Consider the following 25,899-nt stretch of genomic DNA (forward strand, 5'->3'; position numbering starts at 1 on the left):
TCACCGTCACGTGAGCGGTCCCGCCCTCCTGATTGGCTGAGAAGCAGACGGGGCAAACATCGTTTGGGAAAACAGGTCAAACCAAATTTATCACCTCATAAATACTGGTATTAAAGTCATACTTCTCTACAAATAACTGGCTTTATAAAGGAATACACATTGTTTATCAACTTCTAAACTCAAATGAACTTTGTTCTAATAAAATCACACCCATTTGTTTGCTTCTCTTACATCAAAAACATGCAATTTTATGCTATTTCCAAAAATGTGTAAAAACTGTACCAAAAGTTTATGCCTCCATTGAATCATCTGCTTTGAGAACCCTCTACATTTACTCTGTTCCCTCATTGCTATCAAAGCATATTCTAACGGAGATTATCTGCTTTTTATGAAAGTGTCTGAAAACAGATAAAAAGTTAAACTTGGTGTACATGTCTTTATATGTATAAACAAACAAAGTAGACACCAAAAAAATCAGTTTATTTGTTCATAAATGTGCAAATAATCCCATAAGAAGAAGACTAAACTCAGGAATAAGCAATCTCTGCCCTTACAAGTAATAACAGTAAACATACAGACTTTAATTTAAATCAGCCAAACAGCTTAGAAATAACATTATTCTCAAATAAAATCACAAGTTAAAGAAGTGCTCACTGGTTTATATCCTAAAACAGTGAGAAGTAACATGTAAACACTCATTTATTTGAAAGAAATCTCAAGTTATTAGTGATTGTAATTATTATTTAACCCATTTTTACCCTTTTAAACACTAAGTAAACATGAAACCATATTCCCTTTTTGATCAGAACTGTTTAGATAATTAAATAAAAGATTTATCTGTTCTATAAACGAGAACAGGATGGATTTATTGCTGCAAAATGCTCAGGAGCGTTTTGGAGAACCTATAAACGTCGCCCTCAGAGTGACCATCCCTCCACCAAAACAAAACAAAAACAACAACAATCCTGCTTGAAGTGCACAAAAAATATCACATAGCATCGTTAACAAGACAAATTTTTAACGGTTTTCAAGTCTGAAATCAGCTCTTTTTTCAGTGTTTTTCCAACTGTAATTTATTAAATTCACCTTAGCTTTCCTGACAAACACAGCAGGTTCACAGATACTAAAGCATTTTATCAGTGATTCAGACCAACCTCCTGCCTACAAAACGTGCGCGCTGAGCAGCTTTGCATAGTGCTCAGGGCGATATCTTTGAAGGTAAACAGTCATTTTACCGTCGACTCGCCGATCTCCAGAGAGACCTGAGGAAAAAACAGCAAACAGAACAACGAATGAATGCAAACTTTAAAAAGAAAAACAATAAAAGTGAAATTTATTTTACTGTTAATAGTTTCTTCTGTACGTTTATTTGCAATTTAACTGCTTCTGCATACTTAATCTAACTTCCTAATTAAGCATTAAACTTCCTAACACTTAATCGAACTGCTTCTGCATATTTTATTTTAGCTGTTCGTGTATCAAAACGTTCGGCTCATTCAGGAAACGGCTGCTGTTCCTTTTAAAACATTTTTCTATTTGAAATATCCTTCATCCTCAGTTTTTGTCCTCTTATGCTGCTTTTGGCTTTTAGTTTTTCTTACAGTTAATCTAATTTTAATTCTATCATCTGTTTTATGTTGTTCAGCTACGGTTTTACTAGTATAAGCTTGTTTGGCTACTTTTAGCTACCATTTTGTTATTTTTAGCTTATCTTTTTGCTAATTCTAGCTATTATTTTGACAATTGTATCTTTAGCATCTCCAATTTTAGTTATTTCAGCTACAGTTTTGCTAATTTTAGCTCTGGTTGTGCTGCTTTATAGCTTTTAGCTAGTGTCATGCAGGATTTAGCTACAGTTTTGCAGCAATTAGTTTATATCTTCAATTCTGCTACATTTAAATTTTAGCTACAGTTCTGCTAATTTTGTCTTTAGCCACCGTTCTGCTTCTTTAGATACATTTGTTTTATTTTAGCTACTATTCTGATGATTTAAGCTTTATCATATATTTTACTTCCTAACATTAGCATGTTTTGTTATTTTTAGGGAGCTAACATTCGTTTTACTAATTTTAGCTATTGTTTTGATAATTGTATCTTTTGCATCTGCTATTTTCATTCATTTTAGCTACAGTTTTGCTAATTTTAGCTCGTTATGCTGCTTTTTAGCTTTAAGCTCACCAAGTTTTTGAGCAGCGTTTCGGATCTTCTCCTGCGCCGACTCCACATCTCCTCCCTCTGGTATGAGGACCTCTATCTCCCCCACATGATGGCCGAAGTCAGCTTGGTCCAGGTCTATCTGCACCCCCTCCTCCCCCAAAGTGAAGGACCGCCGCGTTGTTGTAAACTCCGCAAAGCATGCCAGATTCAGTTTGCTCAGCCAGGAGTCGTCTCCCTGCGAGGGCGTCGTCTCCGTCCCTCTGTCCTCGCAGGTGTCTTTTAAGACCTCCTTCACTCTCCGGTAAATTTCAGACAGGCTGCTTATCTCCCTGTAACGAGTACACAGTGCCGCCGCCGCAGACCGTTCTCCGTTCGGCTCCTCTGCGCCGTCGGCTGTCGGGCACTTGAGCTCCCAGCATCCCTTTCGCTTCCGTAGCCACATGTCTCTCAACGTCAGCTCGAACCCCGGGGTGTCGAAGTACTGGTCGTGAAACTGGCGCTGACCGACACAGACTGCAGAAAGTAAGCAGATCAATCAATTACTAACGATGCTGCAACAGATCAGTCAACTTTGTGTAAATTATCCTGGAAGTAGCAGCAGAAAGTGTTCAGTAAATATGAGAAAACGTACCTCCGATGTTCTCCAGGGTTTTCAGGGTGTTGGCGGTGAACAAAAACTTTCTTTCCACTTCCACACTCATCTGAAATAACACGACGACAACAGCACTGAGAAAACAGTCTGATTATTTATATAAAAAACACCCAGCTAGCTCTGTTTGTTCCACTTTCACTTCATGCTCAGGTCCTCTAACAGAGGCATGCATCTCAGCTGTTCATAGGACTGCACTCTTCTGGACAGAGATCTCTGAGGTTGGTCCTGGGATCGCCCGATCATCATTGGCAGTTTTCTTCCTGATGGACTCCAGGATCCTGTACAGTGGCTCAGATGCTCACTAGTCCTCTGCATCCCTCCTTTCTCTTAGTGTACAGTCTTGGGGTGCTGGGAGCTTTCGAGTCTTGATGTCAGCGGCTCCTATCACCTCCTTGTGGCTGACTTCCTCATCATTGCTGCTATTTGCCTTGTGAGAGTCAAGATATCTGCAGCCGCCCTGAATGTCGCATTGTTGCCTTCAGGTAGTTAAACCCTTCCGGTTTAGATCACCTTCTTTGTCGCTCTTGGATACCATTCAACTGCATTTTTCCCCAGTCTAAATCACATTCCAATGTCCTTGCTGTATATCCTGAACAACCACTTAAAGTAAAAGTACAAAAGCAGGAGCTACTCGAAGTTTTGTGGGCAATGTAACTCAACAAGTTTAATTAACATAACAAATTATAGGAAATACAATTATATCCATTGTTTATAGTTATAACAAGAAACTTTTCTAAGTCCAAATAGAAATTATTTATTATCTCAAGATAACTCATTTGTCTTGTTAACGTGAGACACTGTCAAAAAATTGTAGCTATGTCCTTTTTCGGCTTCCGTACAAATGTGTCATAGCAGTGTAAACAATGACTTATATGAGTCATATAAGTCATTGAGTGTAAAGCAATGTATGCACCACTATTAGAGGTGTTTCTGGTTAAAGTATAACACAAGCTCATTAGTGCAACCACTATACTGCCTGTTTTATGTCTTAAAACACGCGTTTCGTTAACTGTTATTACTGAATGTTTCAGGTTTGTATAAAACAGTTAAAACGTTGAGCTCCTGCCGACAATCGTGTACGAACTACAACTAAAAAAATCCCGAAATAAGCCGCGGAGTGTTTAGTATCATCCTAAATGTAAACAGTTTTCACTCTTACGTACCTTTCCAATCTGGCTGCTTCGAGTCAACTTATTCGGCTTGAAAAAATAAGCGGCAGGTTCGCCACAGCAGCTCCCGGGTGCTAGCGAAATTTACTTTTACGCAGGCATGTGGCGGGCCACCTATGGCCGCATTCGGGACGGTCAGGTTTCTGGTCCGGCAGCGCGGAGGGCACAGCAGACACAGATGGTGCAGTTTTAATCTCCGCCGCTTCATAAATATTTATTCCACATACCCGAGTTGTAGATATGCGCCACACCTATCATTTGATTGCAAACACGTCGTAATTCGAGTCGTAAATCCATTGTCTGGCGCTAATTAACTTTGCTTTTATTGTGTGTGGCAACCCCGAGCTGGCAGAGTTTGGCTCATTTATTATGCGAAAACGAGGAAGGGCGTTCCTAATAAAGACAAACACCAGGTATTTTTTGGGATAATAATCCGTAATATCCGCGGGGTTACATAAGGGGTTTTGTTAGCCGTGTTGGATGTCAGCAATCAGCCTTGGGGGGAGCTGTGGTCTGTTTACTAGAGGGAAGAGGGCGAACGAAGGGAGGGGGGCAGAACGGGAGAGAGGGAGGGCAAGGCAGGCAAGAAAACTTTTCACTTGTGAGGAGCCACGGAGGAAGCGTGTGTGTGTGTGTGTGTGCGCGTGTGTGTGTGCATTTATGTGTCGGAGCGGCGATCATGCAGGTAAAAAAACAAAAAAAAAAACAAAAACAAAACAAAAAAACACGCATTTAGCGGAGCGCTCCGAAGTTAATTAAGCGGCTAATTGTTGAACCGAGCGGACGGATCGCGTTAACCCGACCCACAGCAGGGCATTAAACCCCCAACTTTTTTTTTTTTTTAATTTTCCTGCCTCGTCTCTCTCTTTTTTTCCTCCCTTCCCTTCCCTCTGCACTCCCCCACCTTCCCTCCTCCACCTCCTCCACCATCATCGTCGAGGCGACGCACGTACTCCGCCAATTTACGCTCGGGTTTTAGAAAAAACAAAACAAAAAAAAACGGCTTGTTTCATTAAAAACCCGCCATGCGTCGCACCGCGAGGGTCTGAGGTACGTATCCCAGGTGGGGGGGGTAGGTGGTGGAGGGGAAGAGGGGGGATCCGGCCGGGCTGTGACGGGAGGAGGGGGTCGAGTGTTCCCGACACATCTGTAAGCGGAGCCCCCGCTCGTTAATTAAATGGCTTCGGTCGGGCTAGGCCTCCGTTTGTCGAGCGGCGGGCGGCGGGTGCCTCCACCCTAAATGCCCGATTGGCAGCCCGCAAACACCGGGGTAAGGCCGAAGGCTCACTTATTCACTTATTTACTTCTCGGCACCAGCTCCCACCTGGCTGGTCCGGGGCAGAGTTGTCGGAGCAGCTCGGTTAATTACCTCCGCTTGCTAGCATGCTAGCTAGCCGCCGCGGCTGTTAACGTCCCCGCTGCCCCGCTTTTGTTTACCAATTTAGCCCCGAGCCAGCCACCATCTCCCCTCTTCTGGCTCCTATACACCCTCAGTGGTTTACTAGTCCTGGTTAATAGCGGTTAACTAGCTTAACTACCGTACTGCGACGTTGCAGGGGAGGAGGAGGAGGAGGAGTGGGCGCCGCTTCACAATTGAGCTCTCTCTCCCTGGTCGTAGTTAATTAGACTCGTTAATTAGCCTCCTAAACGACGAAGAAGAAAGGCGTTTGTAGTTTAATAACGACGGGGCAGGAGGGGGGGGTTGAATCACGCCGACATGTTGGAGCCATCGGGGCAACAAACTGGGCGAAAATCCGAGCTAGCTTTGCTAATTGGCATGACGAGGAAGTGAGGCGGTAGCTGTGCTGGTATTTTTTTATTATTCTTATCATTATTTGTGTTTTTAATTGAGGGGGTGGCTGTTTGAAGCTTTTAATGTTTCCAGGACCGAACCCCGTCGAGGGATCGTTGTAAACAAACAGTTTTGCTGTCTTACAACGTTAAGCACGTTAAGCTAACTGTGGTGTTTAAAAATAGTCAGTCAGTATTGTTCTGCTTCTTTACGCCTCTTCATTAATCAGCATTCACACTTTTGTTTTTCTTCTGTTTTTTTTTTTTTTTTAATATATATTTATATATCTAACCACTTCTGCAGACTTGGCAGCTTTCGGCTCATCCAGGAGATGTCTGCTCTGACTTTTTGTTTTGGCAGCTTTTTATATATTTTTTTCCATATATTTAGCTTTTATTTACAGATGTTCTCCACATAGAAATGCATTCAGTTCTCTGTAGTTTCTTCAGAAACATTGTTCTCTGGCTGTTTGTCTTCTGCTGCTTTTAGCATTTAGCTGCTGTTTTGCTACTTTCGGCTTTTAGCTGCCCTTTGGCTACTCTGCTACAAGTGGCTAACCTTTTGCTACTTTTACCCAAATCCTTTGTTACGTTTAGCTGCCCTTTTGTGACTTTTAGCCACATTCTGTTACTTTTAGCTAAGTTATTTGCTATATTAAGCTAACCTTAAACTTTTTCTACATTTAGCTTCTCCTTTGGTACTTTTAGCTACCTCTTTGGTTTGCTTCAATTAGCTAGCCTGTTGCTACTTTTAGCCACATTTGGCTACTTTTTGCGAAGTGTTTGATTACATTTGGTTGCCCTTTAGCTATATTTAGCCACATTGTGCTACATGTATCTAAACCTTTGCTGCATTTAGCTAGTTTTCCTACATTTAGCTACTTCTCTGGTACTTTTAGCTACCTCTTTGCTTCAATTAGCTAGCCTTTAGCTACTTTTAGCCAAGTCTTTTGCTATGTTCGGCTAAACCTTTGTTACAATTGTCTGCCTTTTTTGCTTTATTTAGCCACATTGTGCTACATTTATCTACAGTTTTGCTTCATTTCGCTACTCCTTTGGTACTTTTAGCTACCTCTTTGCTTCAATTAGCTAGCCTGTAGCTACTTTTAGCAGTCCTTTGCTATGTTTGGCTAAAGCTTTTGTTTTATTTAGCCACAATGTGCTACATTTATCTGAACTTTTGCTTCATTTAGCTACTTTTTTGTACTTTTAGCTACATTTTACTACTTTTAACCAAGTTCTTTGTTGTGTTAAGCTAACCTTATGTTACATTTAGCTAAATCTATCCTGCATTTAGCTTAACTTTTTCTACTTTTAGACGCATTTTGCTCCTTTTAGCCAAGTCCTTTGCTATGTGTAGTTAGCTTGTTGCTACGTTTAGCTATCATTTAGCTTCTTCTGGCTCGTGTTCTGCGTCTCTGAGCTTGATAACAGCTCAGATAGATGCCGTTCAGCGCTCGGCGCTCTCGCTGTGTTTCTGTTTAAACTTCAGTTTGAGTCCTGAAGCACAGACAGGAGTTTTTGTAGCCGAACTCTGTTCTTTTCAGCTTATTAAACGAGCTACAACCTCGGCAGCTCTCGTTACAAAGGTGCCATTAGAGCAGTTGCATCATTGTGTCATTCGATATGGTCATGGCAGACCAAAAAAAAATAAATAAAAAAATGGGAACCTCCCCACGAAGGACCCGGAGGAATACGACACCAATCCGAGAGGAGTTTTTAACACTGTAACACAACTGGAAACTAAAGTTTCACATTTTAACACGCAGACGGCAGATTCAGGGGCCTGAAAAGGTGAAATCATTCCAGTTTGATTCCTGTCGACCGAGGAGACGAAAACTGTTGCTTCTTTGTGCTTTTAGAGGCCCTTTCTGTTTGATTCCTTTCACACGAGTTTCTGTTTTTTTATTATTTTTGTCAGGAGGAGTCTGGAGAGACGGTGTGCAGTGAGAGAAATGGGGTGGCGAAGTGGGTGTGCCCCCTGTGCCAAAAAGGGCAATCTGACAGATCCTCCATGTCTCTACACCTCACCGAGCAACACAGCGTACTTCCATCGTGTGTAGGCAGACTGCTGGACATCGTAAGTCTGGTACGTGACGCCGCTCGGTTCGTTTTTCTTCAGCTTCGTCGTCTTCGTTTGTTTGCAAAATGTGGAGCGAGCGCTCAGGAAGTAATCACTGAATGCAGGTAATTAGTTTATTAGGTTAATGCTCCGGAATGTGGGGCGTTTCATATCAACTTTGTGGTTTTATTTTTGAGCTTTTAACTACCGCTGGCTTGTTTGTTTGTTTGTTTGGAGAAGTTTCAGAGCTCATCAATATGCAGATCAAAAACAGAACTGCTTTTAGAAACGGGAACAACGCGGACCTCTCTGAAAACGCAGCAACTTCAGTGTTTATTCCTGACGTAATATTTGTTTTAACAGCTCAGCGTATGGATCATCCACAGACGCCAGATAAATGCATTAAAAGGATTTATTGTTATTTCTTTAACTCTCGTCCTTTTGGGGTTAGAGTTCATAAGAAAAGGCAGAAAAAAGTTGTTTATTTTTTACATCTACTACACCTTATCTTCACAAATGAACTTTATTGTGAAAGGGTTTTATTGTTCTGTACAGAGTTGGAGCCACCTTCGTGTTCTTGCTGTGGTTGCTTTAGCTGTGGCGGCCATCTTGAATCCGTTTTAGCTTCTAAAGTTGATCCGTTGTGGCCGCACCGCCGGTGTTTACTCGTTAAAATCTGTGGTTCGCCAGTTATTTTGCTAACAGGACAAACAGAAGTCAGAGTTACAGTTGTCACAGCGGCCATATTTGGCCCGTGGGCCTTGAATTTTAAAACGTGTCTTGAATTTTTATCAGAGGACTGACTGATTTAGTTTGCTCTTGCAGAAAATTAAAGATTATTTGTTTGCTGGGGTGAAACATCCACTCCTGCAGTCGTGTTCTGCGCGACGACGCTCGGCTCGGTTTGGGAATTTAACCGACAACTTTTTTTTTTTTCTTTTTTCCTTTTTAACAGGCTGTTTTAAAGCAGGCTGCCAGTGGAGGAGAAGAGGACACAGGTGCTCAGGAGTCTGCAGGTGTGTTGCCACAAACACTGCGTTATTCATCCGTTAACAAATGAGACCGGTTATTAACATTTCAGGTCGAATCGGGTTTATTTATAAAGCAGAGTTGACCGAATCACAGCCATTTTAAATCAAAATAAATGTAAAAAAAGACTAAATGACAAAAATGAGACTACTGGAAAAGCCCAAAGCCTGAACTGCAATTAAATCAATAAAGGAGACTCTCTTTATTGACAGTTTAATGATGTTTTACTTATTTTTACCACCCACCACCACAAGGTGTGTTCATTTGTCTGTCTGTTAGCCAAATATGTCAAGAATCTGTGGAAGGATTTTAATGAAACCCCCAGGAAGTAATCATCAACATGAATATGTAATACAGTCAGCATGATTCAAGATGGCAGCCACAACCAAGAGGCCTTTTAGAAAACTTAAAAATGGGTTATAACTGTTAGTTTTTCAGATGTTGAGCTATAAGCGAGTTAACTGACAGGATCGATGTTAGTTTTAGACGAGATAAGATGGTTTTAAGTGTTTATTTCTTCAGTGACTGCTGGGCCTTTGATATGCAGTGTTCAGTTTGTAATTCCAAGAGAGTAAAAAGTGTTTGTTTTCCACAGATACTGAATCCTCACAAGTGAATCACGCTGAAGAGCCCGTCTCAGACCCCTGCAGATCCAGCGAGAGTTCAGACGCTGCCCAGACGCCCGCAGACAAAGAGATGGAGGAGGAGAGGATAATGGAACAGGAGGGAGGTGAAGCCGAGCCGGTCCCCGAAGACGAGGGAAACCCACTCGCAGAAGCCAAGCTGCAGAACGCAACCGAACACACAGAGGCGAGTGAGAAGTCTGCCGACAGGAACGGCTCGCCAACTGAAAACGGCACGCGGCCGTTCAGCTGCAGCGCCTGCCAGGAGAGTTTTTCCAGCAGAACCGTTCTGAGTGTTCATTATAAGTCTGCAGCCCACATTCAGAAAATGACCTCAGGCTCTTCGAAACACGGTGCAGAAAGCAGTCCCCAGTCCCCCTCCGCTCAGCTCCTGTCTCGGCCGTACGTATCAAACAAACCCTACCAGTGTGCCATTTGCCGAGTCTCCTACAATCACGCCATCACCCTCGAGAGCCATATGAAATCCGTTTTACACCAGACTCGCAGCAGAAACGCAGGGTTGGCCGCGAGCAGCGCTGCTACTTCCAGAGGCGGCAGCACCAGCGCCCCGAACTCCGCAGCGACCGCCACTGAAACCAGAACGGGTTCGTTGGTCACCGCCAGCAGCTGCGCAGCACTTGGATCGATGATGGCGAGTGTGGCCAAAGACAAAGAGCAGATCACAACCTCACAGGTGGCTCCCTCCCTCCTCACCTCCTCGGTGGCCTCGACTCAGGCGGTCTCAGCCTTTCTCACCCTCTCTCATTCCCTCCTCCCGTCCCTGTTCGCAGCGGGCGCCGCTCCCGGCGCCGCCGCGCCTCAGCTCGTGCCTCAGCCTCACATGGTCATGCCCTTGATCTTAAACGGGCTCCAAGCCCAAACTCAGCAGCATCAAGACAACCAGCAAGGCCCGGTCCTCACCCAGTGTTTGCCGTTCGTAGGCCTGAACCCGGCCCAGCAGGCCCTCCTAACCCAAAGACTTAACAGCTTGCAGAACCAGTGGCCCTCGTCGGTTGTTCCAGCTCACATACGGACCCCTCAGGAAGAGCAAAAACAAACTCTGAAGTGTGAGGGGGAACAAGAGAAGCAGGGCGGCGAGGAGGCGAGCTCAGATCGGATCAAGGACACAGACAGCTGGACCTCAGAGCGAGAAGAGAAACCTGAGGCGGAGAACTTGAGCAAAGAGAAAGTCGAAAGCAACAAGGACAACGGGAAGGAAGATCAAGATGGCCGAACAGATGGAGGCGTCGCTACAGAAGGTGATAAAGAAGCTTGCCTGAACCTCTCCCCTCGCAATAACAACCCGTCGCCTTCGGCATCCGTGCCCAGCCACTCCAGCCTCAGTCCTGTCAATTTAGACCTAACCCTCAGCCCGGATTCTACCCCGCAGAAACCGGGCCCCAGCCCCAGCGGTTCCCCCAAATCCAGCACAAGTACGAATGCCTTAACTACTAACCAAACCCGTCTCCGTTGTAACGCAGCGGCATCGAATTATCTCGAGCTCCCGGTGCTGTCGGAGTTCCAGTCGGAGGTTCTCTGGGCGTTCCTGGAGTCGCGTAGTGAGGCCGACGCTGCCAGCCCCCCCCACGAGGACTGCGAAGCTCTGGGTAAGGAGGTGGGTCTCTCAGAGGAGGAGGTGCGCAGGTGGCTGGCTCAGGCTCGGCAAGCCAAGCAGAGACAGAGGGAGTTAAAGCACCTGGCGGAAAGACACGCTCAAGCGTCGGACAATGACTACGACGACGAGGAAAGTTCACTGATTATAGCAGAAGGTGACGATGACGAGGCCGAAGCTTCAGGCAGTCAGGTGATCGACTTGTCCTGCGCCCGGGGGAAGCGCAAACGGAAAGCTGCAGGAAGAGGAGGTCAGGGAGACTCCGTTCTCACGTCGGACTCGGAGAACGAGGTGTACACCTCCGTAATCGTTTCAGATGAGGAGAGTCAGAACGAGTCGTTCCGGGAGGGCGCCAAAAGTCCGGCTAAAGGTGAAGCAGAGCGGGAGGCTCACGGAGACAAGGGGTCAACCGGGGGAAAGGTTTTGCGCTCCACAACCGTGTTTCTGTCCGACGCAGAGGAGGAGTACGAAGATGACGAGGGCGGAGGAGGACAGAGGGCCAGGAGGAAAAAGCGGAAGGCGGATTTTGAGCGTGACGAGGTGGAGGTGAAGAAGGAAAGACAGGACCCGGATCTGGATCTGGAGCTGGAGGCTCAGGGGGACCCTCCAGGTTCCCAGACGTCCTCGATGGATCACGCCGAGATTCCAGCTGGTGCTCTTCACTCGCTTCCTCTGTCCCTCGCCCCCTTTTCCCCCCAGTTTCTCAGCCCGTACGTTCTGTCCCTCACTCCCTCCCTGGTCGCAGATGGGAGCAAAATCTCGGTCTTTCCCAACGCCCCGACCATTGCGCGCTTCTCCAACTCCCTCCTCTCGCAGTCCCTGTCCTCCTTTAGCCAAACGTCTCACTACCTGTCCAACGGCGACGACTGCGAGTCTGCTCTGGACCTCAGCATGGGAAAAAACAACTCCAAGACGTCTTCTTCCTCGTCCCCGTCCCTCGCCGATAAGATCGCTGCGCAGAAGGGGCAGCTGCTGGACGGGCTCGGCCTGCGGCCCACGTCCAAAGGTCTGGTGGTTGTCCAGGTCAAACCGGAGCCCCCGTCCAACAGCCCCCTGAGTCTGGTCAACTGCAGCAACATGACAAACTCTAACATTTACGCCAGAGCACCGGACAAAATGAGCCCCGCGCTGTTGGAAAGGGAGCGGGAGAAGGAGCGGGAGCAGCAGCAGAGGAAGTCCAAAGGGAAACGGTACATGCGGGACATGCGTCGCTCCAGGACCATCATTCAAGCCGAGCAGCTGGACATCCTGTACGGCTGCTACTTCAAAGACCCAAACCCCGGCAAGCACGAGTTCGAGCAGATTTCTGAGTGGGTCCACCTCCCGAAGAAGGTCGTTCAGATCTGGTTCCAGAACATGAGGGCGAGGGAGCGGAAGGGCGAGGTGCGATTCATCAGCGACGGGACTCTGGCGGCGGTTGGCAAGCCGCTCATCAAATTCACCTGGCCCCTTTCCAAGCCCATATTCTCCAACAAGCCTACTCAGAACCCCCCCGGCGGCATAACGGCTGCTCCGATCGTGCGTACCCTCATGAAGACGGAGCGAGAGCCCGAGAAGGAGCTGAGTAAGCCGGTCCTGGTGAAGAAGGTTACCCCCGTCCCCATCAAGCCCAAGGAGTTGGTTTCCTGTACGGCCGTGTCTCCGGTGGGCAGCGGGGCGTCTCCGGTGCCAAAGATCAAGCATGAGCCCACCAGCAACGTCTCCATGGTGAAAGTTGCCCCTGTCGTCAACGCCCCCGTCCTCTTGGCGCCCCCCAAGGAGCTGATCCCAATCGCCCCACGACCGGCTCACAAACAGCTGAAGGAGGAGAGCGAGGACGAGAAGACTGACGAGGAGAGGGAGGACGAGAATGAGATGTCCTCCGGGCCGGGGACGGTGAATCGGATGGTGCCGAAGCTGCCCACGACTCCCATCAGCAGCCGGCTGTGTGCCACAACGGTAGTGCCCCAAAAACAGAACGGGCTCAACTACTGGACCCCCAAAGTTCCCATCAAAATCAACACCTTATCCAGAGAACAGCTGGCGCTTCCCACGCACACGCCACCCCGCACCATCCCCCCTCCCCCCACCCCCAGCATCGCACCGGTCAGCCCCAACACCCCCGGCTCGGCCAAGTCGGCCGGCCCGAGCACCCCGATCCTGCCCAAGTCCAGCCCGACGGAGAGCGGCTTCCTGTCGCACTCGTCCAGCCGCAGGCCGCGCACCCACCTGTCCTGCCTGCAGCTGTCCATCCTGCAGTCGTGCTACGAGACCTGCGCCCACCCCAACGCCATGGAGTGCGAGGCCGTCGGCAACGAGCTCAACCTGCCGCTGAAGGTGGTGCAGATCTGGTTCCAGAACACCAGGGCCAAGGAGAAGCGCTGGCGGCTGCAGCAGGAGAAAATGGTACGTCTGCGACCAGCAGGGTGGTTTCATCCTGTCACTCTGTTAGAAAGGAAATGTTTGGTTTGACGGCGTGTTTCTGTTTTCTGATCATCAGTCTCCTCTGCTGGGCGGGAAGGTGGACACCAGCTCAGGAAGCTACCTGCAGTACAGCGCCCTCAAAGCCAACCGGCCCATCCTGCCCAAGCCCGTTCAGCTGACGATCACCGACCCTCCGGCCTCTCCAGCGCCGGGCCAGCCAGCGCAGAAGGAGACCCTGACGGGCCACTGCGACGCCTGCAACGTCTCGTTTGAGTCGCGGGCCGCCGCCAGGGCCCACGTCTTCTCCCCGCGCCACCTGGCCACCCTGAGAACCACTAACTTTGGCCAGCCGATATCCCTCGCCAACAAGAGCGGCTCCCAGGCGTCTCTCCCCGCCGCCGGAGCCAGCTCTGAGGGCGAGGTCGTCGTCGAGCTGCCTCCCTCCACGGCCACCAGCAACAGCTAGACTCAGATCAGGAACGGTCTGCACATTGACACTTGTTGGACCCGTTTGGGCTCCTCAAATTTTAAACGAACACGTTTGAGCACTAACCCCCCCTGAAAGGTAATAATCTTTGCTATGATGTTGGCTCCTCCCACTACCCTGTGCTCCGCCCTCACCTGCCTTGATATCTGTTAATCTAGATATTTCACCTGGAATCAAGTACATGAGCAGACTGTTTCCACGCTGCTTGTCACTGAAACCCTCTTTTATCCTGACCCTGTGGTTATGTATGAACTAAACTTCCTATAATTTGTACAACTTGCTGTGCTTGAGCTGAAGACTGATGCAAGCGTTTCCTTTTTGGGCAGCCGGGCCTGGAAACATTTTTATTTTTGTTTGGTTTTATTATTATTTTTGGGATAATACCATGAAATACTCATAAATAACCCCTGTTTTTCTCCTGTGGAATTGTTTTTTTCCCTCATGTCTACCTTTTCATTTGCTTGAATTATAATATAACTGGACTGAACTATCGGGAGAGGAAAAGCCTGCATTAGTTAGATTTTTTTTTAATTATTATTATTATTATTATTATTTCAGTTTTGGGTTTGCTGCAGAAGTGTGTGCTCTGAGGAGTGTCTTCATTTTGGGATATAAAAGAGGTACTATAGAGAGAATAGGGCTGTTGAATTGTCCACATTTACATAGTTTCATGACAATCCAAAAACAGAAAAAAAAAAAAAAAAACTTGCGCTAAAAGGGTTTTAGTAAAGTAGAATTTTTTGGCATACCGCACTTTGACGTTTTACATTGTTTGAGATGTTTTTAAGCATTCTTATGCAGGTGTCTTTTTATGGAAAGATGCACTAATGCATGTTGGATGCCTTAATATGAATCATAAATTTGAGTGCTTTAGGCGTGAGCAAACTATACAAAACATTTGACCTGAGTGTACAAACGAAGAGCGTTTTTTTTCCTAGATTACATACATTTACGAGGGGATTACCTCTGAATGTCAAAAAAAGTGATTTAAAATCCTGCCTGTAAAAATCGCCAGCATTCTCTTCGGCCAAGGACTATAAACTATTTTGCTTTTACTTTAAATTTGTGGAACTTCCTCCCAGATGTGCGTCTCGTTTTGGAATGTGGCTCTTCGGATAGATGACTTTTACGCCTCCCTGTCCTGTCGGGTTTTATTTGAGAGGGTGGGAGGGGAAAAAAATCAGCCTTAAGAGGAACACAACCCTCAGATATTTGTAAATTTAAATCCATTTTAGCACTGAAGGTCAAACAAATTTCCAGATTGTGCATAACTGTTTTATTTTTACGCGAGTGTTTCTATCCGAGGTTTCTGTTTAGGTTGAAAGCCGATTCTGAAACTGTGTTTTTCTTTTTATCATTATTTTTCGTCCTCCCCTCCTTCATTTTAATTTTAGTTTAAGTAATTCCAATCGTGTGTGTGCTGTGAAATGAGATCTGGAAACCACGACGAGGGAGAAAGTTGGGAATTCCCAGTATCCACTAGAGACTACTCGAATCTAGGAAGTAAATTTAGGTAAATGAGAGCTAATAAGATGGTGCTGTGTTGAAGGACACATAACAAACTAAAGATGTTTTCCTTCGGTTTAAGTTGTATATTAATGTTACTATTAATAGTTTTAACGAAATGCAAATCTAAAACAAACTTTTGTAAAGAATTATATAAAAAAAAAACTGATATTCCAAAGTAATCCTCCCTTCGCTTTCTGTCATTAAGAAGAAAAAAAACAAACAAAAACAAACCAAAAAGCAATCTTTAGGTCGACAGAGAGCAGGAGAGGCGATAATGCAAACTGTAAAGGACGTCCCACGACTTTGACTCTCGCACTAGTCCACGAGTTTCTGCACGAGCTACAGCCGGCCGCCACCGCCACTCGTTCGGTCCTTTGTTTGTTTGTTTATCTGGAGTAATAATCTGTTTGAAACTGTATCTTGTGCGCGAAACGAGGACTAGTGCGCTCAAATCTGGGATTATTACACACTTACACAGACACGGTGTTGCACTGTCCAAACTAGACATGTTTTTATGGAGATCTGCTTTTTATTCCTGTTTGTTTCATCGTCACTTTGATTATCACTCTTGTTATAACTGTACTACTACTTATACGATTTATTATTATTACTCATCACTGTTTTTTGATTACTATTGGTTTGAAATGCCACCTCTGTGCTCCAAAAAGAGTATGGTAGTCCTCTGAATATTGAACAATAATAGTGGCAGTGTTGTTACGAATTGTTAGATTTATGATTAAGCTTTTTATTTTTATTTTCTTTTTCTTTTTTTTTTTCCTCCCCTCCTCTCCTCACTTGTACCTGCCTTTGTGTTTGGTCTCCATTAATGCTTTCTTTGATATACAGAAAAAGAAATAAAAACCAGTTGGACAACAAATCACATCTGACTGATTCAGGTGATGGCAAACAAAAATAGCTATAAGTCAGACAATTTTATAGATATCAAGCTAAAATTTGGCGAGGTATTAGCTGAGACTCATCCGCAGCACATAGTTTGAACTCTGACTCCAATTCAAGCTAAAATTTAGTGAGGTAGTAGCTGGGAGTCGTCCTCAACGTGCAGTCTGAGCTCTGACTCCAACGCTGCGTCTGTTAGCAAAATATCTCATGAACCACAAGTTAGATTTTAATGAAACTTGCAGGAAACAATCACCGGATCTGCATCAACAACTGATTAACATTTGGAGTCAATCTGATTCAAGATGGCCGCCACAGCCAACTAACAGTACAGAGCACAAAAATGGCTATAAGTCAGCCAATTTTACAGATATCGTGCTAAAACTTGTTGTGATAGTAGCTGAGAGTCATTCACAACATTTACAGTCAGGAGACTGCACATGCGGTTATTTTTAAGCTGGCACATGACATGCATTCCTTCACATTATCAGTTATAATTTTATAAATTAGAGTTTTTAAGTCGTCTTTCAGTTTATTTCTATTTAAAAGCTTAAAGGGCATGAAATGTTTCATCGTCGTGATAATTATAGATTTTTTAAAAAAGGACATGTAAAAATGACCTTAGAGATAAGGTCACATTGGTGGAGGCAGCTCCGGTGTGATCCTAATTTATTTGCCAGTTTACATGGGCCGGGGCTGCGAAATGATTGACGGGAACCTCATCCAATCAAAAGCGGACGTTGCAATTCACGAACCGGAAAGTCCTGCCCGGCTGTCCAATCGGAACGCGGCAAACGCCGAAGAGGTTGGCCTAAAGTCGCCCGTTGACCAATGGGCGCGAGAGTTTTACGCCCGCAGTGACGCTCGACTCCGCCCCCTGGCTTCCATTTCTGAACTGAAGCGACGCCGCCGATCTCGCGTACAGTCATCGTCTTTTTTTTTTTTAAATATACAAATTTAAGTGAATAAACTCGGCTCTGTATCGTCTACCGGGATAGTTTTTTTTAAGTAGTGAGTGAAACAACACTTGTATATCGTTTTGTCCTGTTTGAGCTGTAGCTAAAGCTGAAGCTAGTGTTCTATTCCCCATTTTAACTTTACTGACTGAGCGGCGTTTTCCGCCGTTTTTTTTTTTTTTTCTCCTCCTTTTCGCCGCCCCCCCCTTGTGTGTGAGAGTAGGGGCCTGCAACGTCGCTTTAGCCACGAGGCTCGTCGGTACTGTCGGATAAGAGCGATGGCGGAGTTCGGTAACGGGCTGGCGGACGAGTCCCTACTAGATTCGGACCACGGACATCCCGAGCTAGAAGACCCGGGTGTCGGAGACGAAGAACCGGGGTTAGAAGAGGGAGAGGCCGCGATTGAAGACCCGGTAAGTAAAGTGTATTGTTACAAGAACCCTAACATGGATGTTAAATGTTCAAAACAGCTATATCTAAACAGTAAGCTGTATCAGAATGTTAGTTTGTGGTGTTTTTTACCCACATAAAATCGTGGGTCACATGTCGTTTGCGCTTCGGTAATAGCCGCCATTGTGGCGCACGCAGTGCAGCAGACTTGGGTGGCGTCGCGCGCGGTGCCGGCGGCCATCTTGGCGCAACAGCGACGCCAGTTTCTCTGCGCCAGAGAGCAGCGCGAGCGGTTGGGGGTGGGGGGAAAATCCTCGTTGAAAGAAGAAGAAGAGAGAGGAGGAGAAAAAAAAGGAAAATGCGAGACGGAGATGCGGGAGACCGTCGGGGCGAGCGCTGGACAGGCCGCCGCCATTAGCCCCCGCCGTCGTGGAAGCCTACTCCGCTAAGAAGGCGACCCGCTAACGGTAAAATAAAACTAAACGTCTCATTGTAAAAAGAATTGCTTTCATTCATCGGGCTGCTGCAGTTGGAGCGCTCGTGCGCTCACGGCGAGCTAGCAAAGCGGCTAATCGGTTAGCATCGAGGAAAAAAATGACCGTTCGGGGTGGAAAAAAACCGCCGCGTCGCATCATTTTAGCTGCGGGTTTAATCGCTTTTATTCACATAATTACATTTAATACCGAATAGCATCGCCTCGAGTGATTATTAAGGAACAAGAGGAGGTGGATGTGGCTAACATCCGTGCACCTGACCATCTTTTTGTTCGTCTTCATCGTACGGTTTGATTCATTGCGTTGCGTTTTTTAAAATTTATTTCCACATGTCTCGCTCCCTGGGAGTGCCCAGGTGGGGGGATTGCGGGTTTTAATTTTATTATTTTCATTTTAGGGGTGGTGGAGGGTTTTAACGCAGAGAGAGGAGGAAAAAAAAAAAGAAAAAGAAGGGGGGTTGCGGTATTTAAGGGGCTGGGTTTGCATCCTTCATCCTGGATGGAGGAGGAGGGGAGTGGAGGACCTTGGTCTGAATATGCGACAAAAATAGCAAATCTGTGGCACGTTTTACCTTAATATGAGGCTTATTTACTGACATAAATGTTCATTTTTTTATTTTATAATTATTGTGTCACCTTGCATCCACCCCCCACCCCACCCCAAGGTTTATATTTTTATTTTATTTATTTTATATTTTTATTTGCTCTGCTTTGACACAACACATCCTTGCAGCGTGGCCACAGCTCCTGATCCGACTGCTGCAGTGCACCACAGAAGCTCCTGGTTCAGGGCACAGCCATGCCTCCGATCGGGATATTTAAAATAATAATAATAAATTAAATTATCACACTTAAACCCTGGATATTTTTGTTTGGCTTCTTTAAACCCTTGGCTTTAAATCCAGCCCAAATTAAATGATTGAGTTAAAACAATGTTGTTCTCTTTAAATTAATAAACCTTTTAAAAGGTTAGTAAAGTGTTAAATTACAGATAGGATGGTGAAAGATAAAGGATTACATGTTGGGGACGATTGTTTGCTGATACCACCTAAATTAACAGAGTTAAATGTCCCCTAATGTTCATCGGGTAGAGCAGCCATCTTGAATCAGATTGGCCCCGAAAGGCGTGAATCTGGTGATTATTACCTGCATGTTCCTCAAAACTCATAGGAAAATTTTAACCATTTTGCTCAACCCTTTAGCCCTCAAAATATACAACAGAGGGGACTTTCAGCTGCTACCACACCAAATTTTAGCTCTATATCTGTAAAACCGACCGAGCCAGAGCCGTTTCTTTAACGTCATTGGGTCATGGCGACTACCTTGACCTCGTCAGCACGGTTTCCGTTTTGATCGTCATAGTTTAGGAGTTCCCTGTAGGGTTGGTAAAGTCGGTGTCTGTTTCGCAGGAGCTGGAGGCAATCAAAGCCCGGGTTCGAGAAATGGAGGAAGAGGCAGAGAAGCTGAAGGAGCTACAGAACGAGGTGGAGAAACAGATGAATCTCAGCCCCCCACCAGGTACCTTTTGGGTTGTTTTTTTTATCTTAATGTCAAATTATCGAGTAAGGAAAAGGACAACGGAGGGACTTGTTGAATTTGATAGAGAGTCATTTAGAGTGGGATGGTTTCTTTAAACGTTAAGACCGTTATTACAGTCAGAAGCCATGGATTCTGAATTCCTCCGAGGTAACAAAACCGAGAAGATTACAGAAAACCAACCCATACAGAGACCACTACTCTCAACAGCCGCTGTTTTCAGGACAGAAAATTGTCCCTTTAAAAAAAACGTCTCCAAACCTGTTTGTTGAGTACAATTTAAAGGGTGTACGAGAAACCATCTTTTCTGTGTGTCCCGTTCCAGTTGGTCCGGTCATCATGTCCATCGAGGAGAAGATGGAAGCAGATGGCAGATCTATTTATGTCGGAAATGTGAGTAAAAAACATGGCGCAAAGGGAAATTATTTGGGGCAAAGGGAAATAAAATCAACAATACGGCCGAAGTAAAACGATTCAAAGAAGTTAGAATTAGTTTTTTTATTCAGTTCAGGACTTTTAAAGTGAGCAAATATATATTTTAATGTCCCCTTATAGCTTCATTTTTGATTTTGGTTTCTAAATAAAATGTAAATGAGTCCAAAGTGCAGCGTTTGGTTTCTGTTTCACCCTTAATGAGGTGATTTATTATAGGCAGAGTCTAGTTTTAATAAACTTCTAGTATCATTCGTTTCCATTTATTTAAATTTCTCAGGTTTTACTGTTCTTTAGATTTTAGGGTCCATATTTGTATAATATTTTACATTTTTAATACCTATCTTTGTTTTTTGCACTTCGTATGAAAGGTGCTTTATAAATAAAGTTTAATTTGACTCCTCAGATCCACTTTTTTCACACGTTCTCAGTTAATTCCGACTTCGAGACGCCGTGTTCATCCACGTTTATTGTTATTTTCTGTTTGTACCTTTTTTTTAAAGTTTATTTTTCCCGTCAGGTGGACTACGGCGCCACGGCGGAGGAGCTGGAGGCTCACTTTCATGGCTGCGGTTCAGTAAACAGAGTCACCATCTTGTGTGACAAATACACGGGGCATCCCAAAGGGTAATTAACGCTTTTATGGTTTTTATTTACCGAAGAAATTTTTAAAAAAGACTAAATGATTGTAGCTGAGCTGGGCAAAGAGTCAAACATTAAGAAAAATGCTTCAAATCGTTCATGTAGAATTAAAAACATGACTTCCTGTTGCTGAAAAACACCTTTTTATTTATTTTTCCTGCAGGTTTGCTTATATTGAGTTCGCAGACAAAGAGTCTGTTCGAACGGCCATGGCTCTGGATGAATCCCTGTTCAGGGGAAGACAGATTAAGGTAAGAAATCTTCAGCTTCCAGATCTCTGAGAGGAGTTTAGATGGTTGTTTTTCACATTAAGAGCTCGTAGCGGCAACAAGAACGTCTTTGTTTCCAGAAAAATAAAAAAACAATGAGCCGTTTCTTAATGGGAGGCAGAAACGAGATTAAACAAATAAAATCAGCTGCTTGTGTTCGGCAGACCTCAGGGCACCAAACCTGCAAATTCTGCTTATATATCATTTTTTTTATTCTCAATAAATTAGTCAGTTTAAAGACAAATCGTGTAAAATTCGCCCAGGATTTGTTTTAAATTCCAGGTGGATAGAATAATTCTGCACAAAGCAGTAGTGTCATCCTGACTTAAAATAATGCTTTTAAAATTAGTTTAAAATAATGAGAGGCAGGTTTTAGGTGGGACGGTCCCCCCTCTGACCCCCCAGGCAGCAGAGCTTCATCACATAAAGTTTCAGTGGAGGTCCGGTTCCCTGGTCATCAATGGGGACACTCGTCTCTGCCATTGAACGCACGGCGTGACGTGTTGGAGGACAGTTCTCTGCTCTGAACAGAAACCAGAGACGCACAAGAAGAAGAAGCCCCGCCATTTTGTTTTAGCCCTCCCACCTTTGACCCCGGGGGCTCTGACTTCACACCTGCCAGGATCTGAGGACATCCTGCATGGACGTCCACGGGAGGAGATCCTGTCTGAGGGCACAGGGACAGTGAGACAGAGCATGTGGACAGTGAGACAGAGGTAGTGAGACAGAGCACGGGGACAGTGAAATGGGGCGTTTCAGTTTCGGTTTGTGGCAGCTGCTCCTGCTGTCTGCAGACAAGGTGCCTTCAGGCTTCTCACCGGAGGACCATGTCTCTGCTCCACCACACCGAGGGCTCCTCCTCTTGGAGCAGGGGACACGTGTCCCCAAAGGACCGTCCGCAGCCGGCCTGGTTCTGCAAGTCCAAGACCCGGTCCGGGATCAGGAAGAGGAGGAGGAGCCAGGGGCCCTTCAGATAACATGCAGAAGGCTGAGCAGCACATTCATGTTGAAAAGGCTTCAAAATGAAAATTAATCCCCAGGATTGGAGGTTGTTTAAGATATTTGATGCAGTTAAAAAAACATTAAATTTTATTACACTTTTATCAAAGTTTGAATCTTAGAATTAATAATAATGCATCAAAATAAATGTTATCAAACATTAACCAAGTCAAAATATTCCACTTTGTACCTTATTTTAGGAAATTATTGCATATTTTGTTTTGCCCAAAGCAAAACAAATCTGGATTTTATTATATAAAAAGTATAAAAATGTAGGAAAGATAAAATTTAGGGCTCTTTGTGTTCATTTTAAGGTGCTTTGAGGATTAATTAACAACAAAAATTGTACAGAAAGAATAAAAAAGTGAAAACTAAATGTTCGAATGGTTAAAATCCAGGTTAAAAAGGTTTTTAACACTTTCATAAACGTGTCCAGTAAACCTCTGTAGTTGCTTGTTTTAGTACTTCCTAGTTTCAATAAAAAGATGTTTATCATGATAACGGTACCTGTGTCCGGCCCGTCAGGTGAGTTTTGTCCTCTAACCCGTCTCCTGTCCTCAGGTGGGCGCCAAGAGAACAAACAGACCGGGCATCAGCACCACAGATCGCGGGTTTCCACGGGGTCGGTTCCGATCACGGGGAGGAAACTTCTCCTCGCGAGCACGCTACTACAGCGGCTACACGGCACCCCGTGGGGGCAGAGGGCGGGCCTTCAGGTGAGCTGTCGCCGATGGCGTCCTAACCCTCAGAGCCCGGGGAGAACGCGTCACCTGCATGCGCCGCATCCCGCTCATTGTTTGTCCCGAACGGAGGCGGCCCGGGACGGAAAACTGCTGTCCACAGATGAGACGAGCGCCGAGCCGGTTTATTCATAGTTCCTTTAAATGACACTTTCTTAGAACGGGAGGCGGGATGAGCTCCGGTTTAATCCCAAATTAACTTACCTATTAACGTAACCCAAATAACTCATCCTAATTAAACTCTTTCTTTTAAGAAAAACATAATAATTAAATGTATTTACAAACCAACCTTATTCAGGAACGTTACGTCTACAAATCCGTTGCCATCGTGCCGATCTCCTGCGTTATTTTATATAATGTTTGATGTAATAACAATGAAATGGAGTGTTTTTAACTTTACGAAGGGCTGGCATTAGGAGCCATTTTCCTTTTTTATATTAACCACAACAAAGCTAACATTTTCAGCCAAATTTCAGCCACTTCTGGGTGTTTATATCAGAGCTGGACTGGTTTTAATCGACTTATTTTAAAGAGAAATCGCACTTTGTGTGAATTTAATTAGTAAAATGAAGCAACGACAACCAGCTCACTGTATGTCCTTTTTTATTAACTGTTAAATATCCGAATAATTAAATTAAATTAATAGTAGCTGCGCCGCAGAGAAGCAAACCTTTACGTGACCTGAGATTAGAAAAGAAGTCTCGTTGGAGGAGAATCGAACCGTTCCACCCCGGTGCTGCCGCTGAGGTCATACAGATGTTTCAGTCTGGGTTAAAGTCCCGTCCAGCTGTGGGACGTTTGGGTCGGTTCAACCTGAGAGACCCTTCTACAAGAACCCTTTTATTTATTTTGGCACCATTCTGCTGTACCTTGTATCATGTGTGTAGAAACGTAAAAAAAAGCTCATTTATTTGATTTTATTTCATCAGGATTCTGGCTTTCCTCTGACTCCACATGCAGATAATTTGGTAGTTTCTGTCTCCCAGTTTCTGTTGTAGCAACAAGGAGTGTTTGAAATAAAATGTGTAGTTTGTGCGATTTAACACCTTGCTTTTGTGATTTTTATTTAAACTTGAGACGAGTACAGTTTGACTCGCCGCCTGCAGAAAGAAAATGTTAAAGGGAAGTGGGAATCGGGGAGTTTGCCACCATCTCACTGTCAGTTTTAGTTCCTTCCTTTTTGCTTTTCCATTTGTGCCAAACGTTTTACATATAGGCATAAAAAAGGGGTTTCATCTCCATTTTTTATTTTAAAGTGTGAGAAAGTGTCTGTGTCCCTTACATTCCAACGAACCCTCACCCCGTCCCCGTCCCTCCATACTGCAGGACGGGGCACATTAATCCAGTAAAATGTCCCATCTGCTGCTAACAGCCACATATCTTTCTGCTTGAACTTGTCTCTAACTTCCTGCCGAGGAGCTGTCTGGTTGCCACGTCAACAGAAACCGGGCTGAGATCAGAACCTCACGGGCGCCTCGACTTGTGCAACAAACTTGGGAAGTCCTCCGCGGCTGTCGGCTGCAGGGAGGGAGCTGTTTGATTTGCCTGATTGCACAGGAAGTTCAGATTTAACTGCTTCCTGTTCCGTTAACAATATTAAAGAGTGGAACTGAGACCAAAGTGGATTTGTGCCGTCTTAAAACAAAGTTATTAGGGTTTATACGAGACTACTTTATAACAGGCGCTGTTTGTTTACATTAATCTGGTATTTAATCCCAACTTCCTGTCAAAAAATCACAGTATTCTGTCACCGTAACCATTTAATGTGAAATTAGTGGAAATATAAACGTTTAAACGAACTGACGCAAAAATACCCAGCAGGTTTCTCGCTGCGTGGCGTTAAACTTCATCCATGCCTCGCACCCGTGTTCTAGTAAAGTCGTCGCCGGCGTCCAGAACCCGTCTTCCTCGGTTCGGTTTCTGTAGTTCAGGAACCGACAGTCGAAGCCTGGCGCTCCTTTTGTGCCGCGAAGCATTCTGCGCCACTCCTCTTTCGGTTCCTCTGGTCTCTCTTCATTTCTGAAAGCTCACGTCTGGCTGTAATTTACGAACGACCAGAGGCAGCGTAAAGACGGACCGGTCGGGTGACTGTTAGAGACGCAAAGTTGCGAGAAAACGTAAATATTTTGTTGTGGCCCCGCTGTCTACACGGCTGTATTCTTGTGTCCTCGCTGCGACGACCAGGGCGAGGCGGGTCGCAGTAAACTTGGTCAAACGTTCGAGTCCCATCGTTTTAAGGCGGCAGCGATCCACAGGCAAGGTTTCTTCTGTAACTCCTGAATGTCTTTTATCTTCCCAAGTTTGGCGCCGAGGTTCTGATTCTTGTGCCTGCTTCCTGTTCTGCATGGACCGCCGCTCGCCCATCACGCATCAAGGCGAGGGCTGGACTCCTCCTCCTCCATCTTCTTCTTCTTCTTTTTGTTTCCACTTCCTGATTGTCTCATCGCCACCGTTGTTTTGTTTTTGACTGCGGGAACCTCCGGCTGTCTGAATGAGCGGACGAGTGTCTGTGTGTCCCGCTGAGGGTGATGCTGTTTGTCCTCAAGGTGTCCCCCACCACCCCACCCCCCACCACAGGCGTCTCTCACAGAGAGACGCTGAGAGAGAGAAAGAGGGAGAGTGCCTTGGCTGTCCCCCCCTCACACCCCCACACACTGATTCTGCAAATTAAACACTTTTTCCCTCCTCTTAAAAAGCTGCTTTCAGCTGTTTTTTCACCACTGTAGTCCTTCCTGTCGACCGTCTCCAAATCATTTGTGAACATACTAAACACTGTTTATTTTTTTATTAAGTTTAGGACTAAAATTACCCTCAATATATATATTATCACACCAGGAAATTGGTCTTTTTTTTTTTAAAAAAAAAGCCAAACAGAAAAAAAACTCACCCTCTTTTTCTCTCTCTTTTCCAGGGGCCGAGGGCGAACAACATCGTGGTATTCCCCTTACTAAACACCCTCCTCCCCCTCCCCCCAGTACTCCTTTACTATCAACCCTCCTACCATCTCTTTCATTAAAAATAAACACACACACACAGAGTCCACCCTCTTTC

General features: G+C 45.2%; 3 protein-coding genes across 9 annotated transcripts in view; 2 read left to right on the forward strand and 1 right to left on the reverse strand.

The window, feature by feature from the left end:
• Positions 1-459: 459 nt before the first annotated feature.
• thtpa (thiamine triphosphatase) lies at positions 460-4,667 on the reverse strand. The gene is made up of 4 exons (XM_017432322.3): positions 3,973-4,667; positions 2,789-2,858; positions 2,179-2,670; positions 460-1,262 (listed from the first exon to the last, which is right to left on the reverse strand). The coding sequence occupies exons 2-4, from the start codon at positions 2,856-2,858 to the stop codon at positions 1,162-1,164; spliced, it is 663 nt and encodes a 220-aa protein (XP_017287811.1). The 5' UTR covers positions 3,973-4,667; the 3' UTR covers positions 460-1,161.
• Positions 4,542-14,733, forward strand: zfhx2 (zinc finger homeobox 2). 4 transcript variants are annotated; one of them, XM_017432354.3, is made up of 5 exons: positions 4,542-4,663; positions 7,691-7,858; positions 8,787-8,847; positions 9,456-13,480; positions 13,575-14,733. In XM_017432354.3, exons 1-5 carry the CDS (start codon positions 4,658-4,660, stop codon positions 13,962-13,964), a joined length of 4,650 nt encoding a protein of 1,549 aa, XP_017287843.1. In that variant the 5' UTR covers positions 4,542-4,657; the 3' UTR covers positions 13,965-14,733. The 4 variants fall into 4 exon arrangements, with proteins under 4 accessions (XP_017287843.1, XP_017287844.1, XP_017287841.1 ...); XM_017432355.3 differs by lacking the exon at positions 4,542-4,663 and adding an exon at positions 4,879-5,028; XM_017432352.3 differs by lacking the exon at positions 4,542-4,663 and adding an exon at positions 5,098-5,248.
• A 2,527-nt stretch (positions 14,734-17,260) lies between these two features.
• Positions 17,261-25,899, forward strand: part of pabpn1 (poly(A) binding protein, nuclear 1) — a 10,152-nt gene continuing 1,513 nt past the window's right edge. Inside the window, exons 1-7 of one of the 4 annotated variants that reach the window (XM_017432361.3) lie at positions 17,261-17,402; positions 17,571-17,760; positions 19,640-19,748; positions 20,092-20,159; positions 20,719-20,825; positions 21,004-21,091; positions 22,670-22,824. In XM_017432361.3, the coding sequence (XP_017287850.1) occupies positions 17,626-17,760; positions 19,640-19,748; positions 20,092-20,159; positions 20,719-20,825; positions 21,004-21,091; positions 22,670-22,824 (662 nt within the window). In that variant the 5' untranslated portion in view covers positions 17,261-17,402; positions 17,571-17,625. Of the gene's footprint in view, positions 17,761-18,050; positions 18,205-19,639; positions 19,749-20,091; positions 20,160-20,718; positions 20,826-21,003; positions 21,092-22,669; positions 22,825-25,759; positions 25,862-25,899 lie in introns of those variants that run through there. The other 3 variants (XM_017432362.3, XM_017432360.3, XM_017432364.3) reach the window with 3 other exon arrangements.

This window comes from Kryptolebias marmoratus, linkage group LG21, assembly GCF_001649575.2.
Source record: "Kryptolebias marmoratus isolate JLee-2015 linkage group LG21, ASM164957v2, whole genome shotgun sequence".
In the NCBI taxonomy this organism is placed as follows: domain Eukaryota; kingdom Metazoa; phylum Chordata; class Actinopteri; order Cyprinodontiformes; family Rivulidae; genus Kryptolebias; species Kryptolebias marmoratus.

What these genes read in the sequence shown, in the direction of transcription:
- thtpa (XM_017432322.3), bottom strand. Translation starts at nt 2,858, where the DNA reads ATGAGTGTGGAAGTGGAAAGAAAGTTTTTGTTCACCGCCAACACCCTG. An exon ending in AACCCTGGAGAACATCGGAG is followed by an intron (nt 2,671 to 2,788) that starts GTACGTTTTCTC and finishes TACTTTCTGCAG; the next exon opens with TCTGTGTCGGTCAGCGCCAG. An exon ending in AAACGCTGCTCAAAAACTTG is followed by an intron (nt 1,263 to 2,178) that starts GTGAGCTTAAAG and finishes TTTTTTCCTCAG; the next exon opens with GTCTCTCTGGAGATCGGCGA.
- zfhx2 (XM_017432352.3), top strand. Translation starts at nt 5,219, where the DNA reads ATGCCCGATTGGCAGCCCGCAAACACCGGG. An exon ending in GGCAGCCCGCAAACACCGGG is followed by an intron (nt 5,249 to 7,690) that starts GTAAGGCCGAAG and finishes TATTTTTGTCAG; the next exon opens with GAGGAGTCTGGAGAGACGGT. An exon ending in GGCTGCAGCAGGAGAAAATG is followed by an intron (nt 13,481 to 13,574) that starts GTACGTCTGCGA and finishes TCTGATCATCAG; the next exon opens with TCTCCTCTGCTGGGCGGGAA.